Raw genomic sequence first — 11146 nt, 5'->3', positions numbered from 1 at the left:
GATTAATAGGGCAATTTGTATTATTAACAGTCCAACAATTCATTATCTCGTCTTCAAGTCCAGACGGTCTTTTCTTTACACTGTTCTTACTACCGCTACATGATTTTAAACGGCTCTGGAGAGACTTGTTTTTAGACCAGAAGTAATCCTCTATTATCCACTTAATATCGACAAATCTGATATGTGTCACTTTGTTTCAGCCAGGTAATTCAATCAGCTGAGGAAATTTAATGGGTGCATATTTTTCTGCTAACTGTTTAGATCTGAGGTTGATGATGACAGTGATGTACCTCTCCATGCTGCTAAGAAAGTCACACCTATTGATGATCTCGGATAGAAAAGTTTGTCCCATGAATCAGGACTGGCCACAGGCAAGAGGCAGGCGAGAACGAGGAGGAGACTGGAGACTCTGGAGAGAGAGGGAGAGGCAGCGTGGGTCAGTGCACCATTGGTTGTCCGAGGGAGCGGGTGCAATCCTCTTGCTCCGTTTACTGGCACTTCGTCAATGGAATCTTCTTTTCCATTTTATTTCAACAAAGTTTAGACGTAGCAATTTGATTATTTAACTTAATTATTGCAACTAGATTATTTAATGATATCTCATGTGGATAACAGTAATTCAAACACGACTGTTGCATATCAACTTAAATGCCCTGTATCCTCTTTACACTTCGTTGCTTCACATAAGAGGCGATTGAAAGGAATGGAGCTTAATTGACCACAGCAGGATCAAGCAGACATACGTAGCAGTAGGTGCACAGACAGCAGAAGAGTGAAGCACATGGTGGAGGGAGAAGGGAGAGAAAGAAAGAGGGAAAAGAAAAAAGACAGCTAAATTGCAAAGCTTATGGATGAAGGGGGAAAACACAGCTAACGAGTGAAGGTTATGAGTGAAGAGGAAAACTATAGCTAAGTTAAAGAATGAAGTTCATGAGCTGGGGGGGAAAAGACAGCTAAAATATGAAGCTAAGAGTGGAGAGGAAAGACAGCTAAAGAGTAAAGCGTATGGATGAAGGGGAAAGCTGACTGGTGTGAAGAAACTATTGATGAAAATTAGTGTTACAAGTGGAGGCATGAAAACTAGAGTTGTACAGGTAAAGATCTTCAGCTAACGAAGTGTGCAAGCCAGCTGAAGCGTACATTCAGTGATGCTGTGCAGCTAAGTGTACGAATGTGAAGCTAATAAGTGTACTAAGAGGTGTACTAAAGTTGGAGTATACTGAACATCCTTAAAAACTTCTGAAGTGATGCGAGTACCACTGATTTTAGGAGACATAAACCGAGATAGTGTTATGTCTGAAGTCCTCTCCACCCACCTTAAGTCAGTTGAAACCCGCCGAAGGCATCCAAGTTACCCTTAAGGTACCTGAATTCCCCTGAAGGCATATGAAACTCCCTAAAGGTGTCTAAAATCCCCGGAAAGTACGCGAACCCCTAAACTCCCTGAAAATACCCAAAGTCCCCCGAAGGCGTTTGAAACACCCTGAAGGTGTATGAAGCCCGGAATCCCAGACACCACCAATACCCTTTAAGATAACTGAAGCCTCCCCAAGGACACCTAAAATCACCCTGAAAGTGTCCGAAGCCCTCTGAACCCCCTGAAAACACCTGAAACCCTTGAAGACATCTGAGGTTCCCCCGAAGACAACGTAAAATTCCCCGGCAACTCCTGAAGCCTCCCCAGTCCTCTGCAGCCCTTGAAGTCCTCCCGAAGACTCCGTAAGGACACCCCAAATCCCCTGAAGCCTGAAAGAGACATGGTAGGCCGCGTAATGGTGGTGGTGGTGGTGGTGGTGGTGGCGGCCCTGTGTGGTGGAGGTAGGTGAGCACTCCGTAAAATTAATGATGCACGGATGCTATTTTAACACGATGCCTAATTGACCAGAGGCAGATTGATTTAGTCAGGGTAGATTACTGATGCCAGATTATCCATGGTAGATTATGCAGTTGGATTATTCGCGTCAGATTATGCAGTCAGATTACCCATGTTGGATTATTTATGTCATTTACTCACTAAGATTATTCATGTTAGATTATCCAAGTTATGTAGTTAGATTAATCACGTTGGATTATTCATGTCAAACTATGCCCTACGATTATGCATGTCTGATGGCCCCAAAGTCAGATTATTGAAGCACATGATCCAGAGGCAGTTTATTCATGTCAGATTTTCCGGACTCCTGATTATCCCATCGTATTATTCAGTCAGATTTAGAGACAGAGTATTCAATTATCCGGGACTCACACCTTCCGTACCCAAATAGCTCAGACGTCTGATTATGCTGAGTTATCCATCCATCATCATTAGCCAGATATCTGATTATCCTTAGCTAATTAACCAGAGTAAGTTGTGTGGCAGTATGAAGTGTGTCAGAATGTGGTGGGGCAGTGTTATGTGGGAGAGTGTGGTATGAAAGTGTGTGGAGTTGCAGTGTGTGGTGTGGCAGCATGTGGCGTGGCAGTGTGAGGTGTGTTAGTGTGGCGGTGTGGAGTGGCAGTGTGGTGTGACAGTGTGGTGGTGTGTGGTGTGGCTCTGTGTGGTGTGGCCTTGTAAGGTATGGCAGTTTAAGGTTTGGCAGTGTGTGTGTGTGTGTGTGTGTGTGTGTGTGTGTGTGTGTGTGTGTGTGTGTGCTCGTAGCCGCTACAGGTGTGGCAGGAGCGACTTAATCAAATGAAGCCCTAAGTGTGGATTTATTTTACCTGCCTTCGTGTGACGCATGGTATATGACTGCAACCGATGAACGAACGAGCATGTGTCAGTATGGCGGGTAGTTTTGATGATGATAGACTTGGATAATAATGAGTGAATAAATGTATGCACCACGTACGGTCTTATCCATCTCAGTTATTGGCGGAATATGGGATGATGATGATGACGATGATGATGATGATGATGTTGATGGTGATGGTCATAATATGATGCTGATTATGCTACTTCTGATGGTTTATTATTATTATTATTATTATTATTATTATTATTTTATTACTACTACTACTACCACTGCTGCTGCTGCTAGTACTACTACTACTACTACTACTAATAATAATAATAATAATAATATCACTACTACTACTACTACAGCTACTACTACTACTACTACTGCCACTACTGCTTCTACCACCGGTTCGTCTACATCATTACCATCCCTAGTCGAGTCTGTACAACACCTCATTACCTCTTCCTTCATGTCTGAACGACACCCTCTGAGTTCTAACAAAGTATCCCCCACTGTCACGGGCCATTGTTCACCCTTTGGGCATTTTTATTAATGATTCGACCTAGAAATTTGCGTGAAGTTAATTGCGTTATAAATGCACATGCAAGCACGCCCGCGTTTGTCCCCCCCCCCCCACCCTACACACACACGCCAATGGGCGTGCGCGCTACCGAGGATTGCGCGATTATTCTGGTATTCTTCCCACGTCATACCAGCGGGGAATGTGACGTCAGAGAGGATAATCAGTCGCAAACAATGGAGTGTGAACCCTTACAAGCACTATCTGAACCGTTATCGAGCGGGAGGGAGAAAGCGAAGGGCTTCACAGGTCGTGTCTGAATCCCAATTGATTTCAGAGCTTCATAAAGGTCGCATTTGTTATGCAATAAGTACTGATCCATAAGTAATTCAAAAGGTTTCAATCTTCAGAGGATGCATTCAAAGGCTTCACATCTTCAAGAATCGCATCTGAACCCATCAAGGCAGGGTTTGAGAACCAGTGGCCTGAAGAGGATCGGCGAGGCTGTTATTGGTGTATTAATTCCCACCATTAATAGAGGTGAACTCTGAGATCAATAAAAATGACAGCAAGAATAAAATATAGAAATAAAAGTCACCGTACTCAAATAGCCTGTGGTGATTGTTTCAAAGACCTTCACAAGGAGAGCCTGCCAAAGTGCCGAGTAAAATCGTCTCACGGTATACAGAATATAAAACACATTGCACTGGAGGATTTAAGACAAAATGTTCTAACCCCTTCAATAACAAGACACACTTCCCATAAACAAAATGAAATGGTCTGCCTGTAGCAAGCACTATAACAAGAACAACTGCACCTGAAGACTATCACCAACCACTTCACTGCGTGCTGAATAATATCGCCTGGTGGTGGCAAGAGTACAGTAAAAGCCGTCATGGTAGTAGTAGTTTTATTAGCAGTAGTAGTAGTAGTAGTAGTAGTAGCAGTAGTAGTAGTAGTGGTAGTAGTAGTAGTAGTAGTAGTGGTAGTAGTAGTAGTAGTAGCAGTAGTAGCAGCAGCACCAGGTTCATCTGAAATGTGAACCCAGTGAGCTGTAGGCTTAAGTTGCCTTCCTCCTGTAATCCACTATCCTCCTTTGAGGGAATAGGGAGGGAGGTGAGGGACTTTTCTTTAACCGGGCAGCTCCACATCCCAGTGACTGTATATCATCGCCAAGGTGTCCCTCTCCAGCACCCGTCGTGGGAGCAAAGGGTTTCAGCATATGACTTTTTATTTATTTATTTATTTATTTTGTAATAAGCAAACATACGTGTCCCTTCAAACGAAAGTAGAGCAATGGGAAGCCAAAAGCAAGATTCATCTATGTCGAGAGGCCTGAAGTGAAAGAGAGAGAGAGAGAGAGAGAGAGAGAGAGGTTTTGACAGTAAAAGTAAAGCGATGAAGTGAGTAGAAAATTATAAACTGTACTTTGTTTTATAGATAACTTTTTGAAGATGTTGGAAAATAGACTCTCTCTCTCTCTCTCTCTCTCTCTCTCTCTCTCTCTCATATAAATACTCCACGTAACATTTTCCACGGCCACAGAGGGTAGCGAAATGTCGGGGAAGAATTGCTCATGGCTGCACATCCCACCTATTGATTGCCTTGGGACTGCAGTTGAATAAGGTTGAAGGGGAAGTCGCTGTATGTACTGGAAGATGGACTGAGGTGAAGTGAAAGTTACTGGATCAGGATAAGGTGATTTTTTATTCTTTTTTCCTTTTTTTTTTTCTTCAGTACAAGCTCCAACACTCTAAGAACCATTGTCTCTGAAGGCCACACCAAGCATAACGGGTACATGGGAGCAAAGGGACACATTGACGCATACATGAGGCAAAAAAAAATTATCATATTCACTACAGTCCAAAACACAGTATAGAAACGCAGCACTACATAAGTAAAGACAGTGAACAAAAACGGCTGAAAAACATACATAACAATAATTTGTGAGGCAAGAGCTGGTTAGAAAAAAATGCAAATACGTTGACTCACATTTGTATATAGCTGTAGACAGACTTCTACAAATATACATACTGTATAAGGTGTGGATTGAGATGGACTGAAGGAAAGGATGATGGTGATGATGATTATATTTCTCAGATATCTTGGAAGACCTCTCGTAAAAGGACGTTTGGCAGTAGATGAACGAATGAATAAATAAACAAATCTAACAGGTAGATGATGAATACATAAACACTGATATACATACAAGATGGACACACACACACACACACACACACACACACACACACACACACACACACACACACACACACACACACACACACGGCAAAAAAAAAAAAAAACGTAGATAGACAGACATTTCACTGGATAAACCACTCCTTTGTCAGCTCATGTCTCTCTCTCCTCTGCTTTGTCTACTCTTCATATTTAATCATCTTTATGGAATGGATATTGGAACAGAGCTGGGATGATTGATTTGTATTTTCGTTTCAGGTCATTTTCTATCCATGGCTCAATTGACCTTTATGTTATCAGTCTTTTTTGTATTACTGTCTATGTTAGTGTTTGTTAGTAAAGGGAGTTATGTGTCTGTCTGGCTATGTATTTATATCCATTTATTACTCTTTCAGCCACTCTTTATTCTTTATTTACAATGTCATATTTCTTCTTTCATGCATCCATTTCATCCAGAGTCAACAGTCTGTCTGTTTATCTATTTGCCTGTCTACCTATATCAATCTACGTATCTTTCTATCAGCCATTCAACCATCCATCCATCCACTCACCCACTCATCCGGCTCTCCACAGCCAGTCAATCTGTCTGTCTAGGCACCCATCTATTATTTAAAGGCCTAGATGGGGAATAAAGTAGCTTAAGAAGAGATTGCTTCACTATCAAATGTCAGAGAGAGAGAGACAGAGAGAGAGAGAGAGAGAGAGAGAGAGAGAGAGAGAGAGAGAGAGAGAAGACGTAGATGAAGACAGGGATAAATGACAGATAGATGGAGGCAGAGACAGACAGAGACAAACTGAAACAGAGGGAGATAGAGACAGGCAGAGATAAAGACAGAGACAGACATAGAAACCAAAACAGAGACAAAAACAAATGGAGACAGACAGAGACAGACAAAGACAGGTACAGCCAGAGGCAGATATAGGAAGATAGAGACAGAGACAAACGGAGATCGAGGCAGACGGAGCTGGAGACAGACAGAGAAAAAGACAGATGGAGACAGAGACAAACAAGGACAAACAGAGACTGAGAGAGACTGAACCAGAGACAGACGGAGATAGAGAGACGAAGATAGAGCAGATGGAAAGGAGAGACAGAAACAGACGTGACAGAGATATAAAGAGACGAGGACAGAGACAGACAGAAACGGAGAGAGGAGGAGAGACAGAAAGAGACGCAAAGACAGAATATGAAACTGATAAGAGGCACAGGCCGGGGCAGAGACAAAGACAGACACAGTAGCAGAGGTAAAAATAGACAGAGACTACGATGCAGAGAGCAGAAGCAAAGACAAAGGCAGAGACACAGGGAGACAGACAAGTGAGGTCAAAGAGGTACAGAGTTAGAAGGGAGAGGAGTGCAAAGTCAGAGTAGATTAAGCATTCTCTCTCTCTCTCTCTCTCTCTCTCTCTCTCTCTCTCTCTCTCTCTCTCTCTCTCTCTCTCTCTCTCTCTCTCTCTCTCTCTCTCTCTCTCTCTCTCTCTAACACAAATAATGCGGCATTAAGTAAGGAGGCGTATAAAAGAAACGTTGCTGGAAATGCCATCTTCTGTAGCATATCTGTCCTATACAATTTTCAGACACTACTATCATCCTCCTCTTCCTCATCATCATCCAATATTGCACAGCTGTACTACAAAAAAAATATTGCGTTGCCATCATTGCTTTTGCCATAATTGTTGTTGTTGTTGTATTAGTGCAAGACCTTAGACTGTTGTTGTTGCTGTTATTGTTGTTGTCGCGGCTAGCAACTTCAGAGTATAACAACGTAGGAGTAACTATAAGTATTATGGATGGTTAGCCTGGATTTCATGCCTCAGAGTACATTCAGCAGAGAAACTGAAGCCAGACACATTATAATATTATGAGTATGATAAATAATAAGAATAAGAATAAAAATAAGAATAATAATGAAGGTTAAAAATTAAATAAATTGAAGGTATCAGCATAGTAATTGCTATTATTATTATTATTATTATTATTATTATTATTATTATTATTATTATTATTATTATTATTATTATTATTATTATCATTATTATTATTATTATTATTATTATTATTATTATTATTATTATTATTATCTCAGTGTATTTCTCCTAATCTTTTCATGTGGAGAGAATGGAGAATGAAAGACTGACTAAGAGGGTGTATGTAGGTGAGGTGGAGGGAGGGAGAGGGAGGGGTAGACCGAGGATGAGGTGGAGGGATGGAGTTGAGAGGTATATGAGGGAGGGGGGGGTGAGTTTGGGGGAGGGGAGTCAAATGGTGGGTGACAGAGTGACTTGGAGGCGTTTTGTCTGCGGCCACCCTTTGCGGGATTAGGGTGTCGGGCTATAGATAGATAGATAGACAGATTATTATTATTATTATTATGGTTACTCTTGTTATTATTATTATTGTTGTTGTTGTTGTTGTTGTTGTTGTTGTTGCTGTTCATTCTTACAACTTGCAGACAATTTTGGAGAAACTGTTTTAGGGACGGAGTTAAAAACAGTCCCCATTAACTCCCTTGACAGTTTGATTTTTCCGCTCTGGCTGAATCAAATCGTCTTATGGTATCAATCTTAAAAAAAAAAAAAAAAAAACAGAAGGGGTAATTCCTGCTTCAATAAATACGTAAGAACATTGTTTTTCTTCTTTACCGAAGCTGCCTGTTCTAGGTAGGAGAGAAAAAAAAAAAAAGTCAGTTGTTGTCATGATAGGTACTCTTTATAAACTGACCTTTAGAACTTTTATGACGTCATGACTAATTGATATTGTTGGATAAGTCAAACTAGAACACTTTTCAGAGAAAGAGCATGATAGAAAAACTCATATAAACCAGCACCGATGTGGATAAGGTCAGACTGGAGGTAGTTTTGATTAGTAATTCATTTGGCTCTTGCTCTGAATAATACAGTAGACTCCCTTTGCACAGCTGAAAGGTTCCTGAAAAATGGACTTTGTGATGTTGGCCCCTTTTCAGCCTTCATTATCCATCCATTACCTATGTGCCAGTAAGTATGGTTATTTGTCTGTCCATCTATTGTATATCTATCCATTCATCCATGTGTCTAATTATTTGTCCATCCACCCTTTTTATATTCATCCATCCATCTGTTCATCCATCCCTCCTTCTGGGTATTGTTTCTGTCTGTTTATTTCTCTGTCCATTTAATTTATACCCACCCATCCATTTACTATCCACCCATCCATCTTTCTTTCCATTTATCAGTCCACTCATCAATTCTTCTATCTATTCATCCATCCATTTAGTATCCACCCATTCATCTTTCTATCCACCTATCGATCCACCCATCCATCTCTCTGTTCATGTCAATCCACCTATCCATCTTTCTATCCACTAAGTCGTTCGTGCACCCATACATCCATCCATCTGACATCCGTACAAGAAAGCTACCAAGATTACAAGGAGACGGACCTACTGTAGGATTCATTATGTATTAAGTGGCTATATTCTTCTCTCTCTCTCTCTCTCTTTCTCTCTCTCTCTCTCTCTCTCTCTCTCTCTCTCTCTCTCTCTCTCTCTCTCTCTCTCTCTCTCTCTCTCTCTCTCTCTCTCTCTCTCTCTCTCTCTCTCTCTCTTTTATTATTATTTTTTTGTTCTGTCTTCTTTGGCGTTGCACACACCCAACTTTTTGATGCTGAGGTCAGGTCAAGGTCGTTCTATTCTCTCAGCCGTACTAACCCATTCTCTGTGCCAACTCTTTCTCTTGACACTGCCAACTCGTCCTCCTAGCACTATTGACCCCTTCTGAAAGTACCAACTCCTCCTGACACTACCACCTCCTTTTTATGACACTGCTAACCTCTTCTCCTGACACTATCAACCCCTCCCCCTGACACTACCCACCCCTTCTCCCGGCATTACTTACCCTTTCTCCTGACACTATAAACCCCTTCTGACACTACCACCTCCTTCTATGACACTGCCAACCCCTTTCTCTAATATTACCAACCCCCTCTCTTGGCACTACCAGTCACTACCTATGCACTCCCCGACAAGTCTCTCCTCTAGGCACACCACCTCACGTCACTAAGTCCTCGCTATATTACCAACCCCTGCTCTTCACACGACCTTCCTCCCTCCTCGCACTGACAACCTTGCCTATTACATTCCCCCACACCCCTTCTTCTTGCATTCCCTCCACTTCTAGCACCCCTCTTCCCCACCCCCACCCCACCCTCATCCGTCGCCACCCTTCTAGAGAGACTGGATGGGGAATTCCACAGAACAAGAGTGTCAGTTATCGATGAAAGATTAAGTACCGAATAGCCATTTACCCAGTGTTCTGTACGTTCCAAATGTTCTTTGTTCTACGTACCGCAAATGTTCTACGTACCTCATCGTATTTTATGTACCCCACATTCTTTGTTTATGCACTCCTATGTTTTTTGTAACCCATGTTCTTTGTACGAGTATACGTACCCATTTGTTCTTACCCCATTTTTTTCTATATACCATTTGTCCTTTGTTTACGTACACCTATGTTCTCTTTCCCACATGTTCTTTGTCCTACATACCCCATCCTCTTTGCTCAGCGCACTTTCAACTCATGTTCTCCTCTCATTTATCATTTCAGACACTAGTGCATCAGTCCTACATTACTCCTGACATTTATGCTATTATTACTCATTTGCTTCCACATCTCATTCTCTTCGTTTTCTCCCTACTTACTTTCTCAGTACTTCTTAATGCATCCATATTCGTCACCCGGTTTTTTTTTTTTTTTTTTTTTTTTTAGTCCATCAAGAGTCTTCTATTTCGCCTAATATTTCGTCCTTTACCAGCGTTCCATCCTCCATCGACAAGCAACACGTTCTACCAATACTCAGCCCTCTACCAACATTCCATACTTTACCAACATTCCATCCCCTACCGACACTGAAGCCAACGAGCATTCCTTTTTCTATTAATATTTCATACTCTATCAACACTTCATCCTCTACCAACATTCCATCCTATACCAACACTCAATCCTCTGCCAACACTCCATCCTCTACCAACACTCCTTCCTCTATCCCCACTCCTTCCTCTGCCAACATTCCTTCTTCTGCCACCACTCCATCCTCTGCCAACATTCCATCTTCTACCAACTCCCTAGCAGTTATTTCCCCCTACTCTTATACAATTCACTCCCTTCCAGTCAACTTCGCCAGCTATTTGAAAAATAAGCTAGGCACCCGTTACCGTTCTCTGACCTTTGCAAAGACGTCAATGTTACAGAAGCGTTAGTTATTTGTCGACTATGTCAGTATCATCCCCCTCTTTACTTACCGATAATCCGTACTTGAATCGTGATACCTTGAAAAGTGAGAAGTGCATTTCTGTCCTTGTGTTCTTTCTAGCCTTGCAGTTTGATCACAGTTTCGACCTGTGACGGAGGTGAACTTCTGAAAGTCGAAGTTCTTGTTGGAGATGTAATCGCTTACCCCCGGCAACGAATTTGGACGAAGGTTATATATTCATTCGTGTATGTATGTCTATTTTTCCGTCTGTGTACAAGATATCTAAGAAAGTTGTCATCTGGTTTCAGTGAAATCTAGTGGACAGGTGGGCTGTGGATCAAGGAATAGCTGATTAGATTTTGAGGAAAATCCGATGCAGGAATAAATCATAAATTTTATTAGCGTTGACAGAGGTATGCGCTGTCCGGGACTGCATATGAAGGCAGACTAAAATCGTATAATCAAATGATTACTTGAGAC

General features: G+C 41.7%; 1 protein-coding gene across 1 annotated transcript in view; it reads left to right on the top strand.

The window, feature by feature from the left end:
* Nucleotides 1–1772: 1772 nt before the first annotated feature.
* LOC145391355 (uncharacterized) overlaps nucleotides 1773–11146 on the top strand; it is a 31853-nt gene continuing 22479 nt past the window's right edge. Inside the window, exons 1-2 of the mRNA XM_080265953.1 lie at nucleotides 1773–1818; nucleotides 3648–3743. Coding sequence (XP_080122079.1) covers nucleotides 1773–1818; nucleotides 3648–3743 — 142 coding nt within the window. The remainder of the gene's footprint in view (nucleotides 1819–3647; nucleotides 3744–11146) is intronic.

Source organism: Coenobita brevimanus, chromosome 18 (genome assembly GCF_032717465.1).
Source record: "Coenobita brevimanus isolate Jiangsu-jjx chromosome 18, ASM3271746v2, whole genome shotgun sequence".
Lineage (NCBI taxonomy): Eukaryota > Metazoa > Arthropoda > Malacostraca > Decapoda > Coenobitidae > Coenobita > Coenobita brevimanus.
Note: the sequence above shows the minus strand (reverse complement) of the source record. Positions and strands in the feature narration are given on the sequence as shown.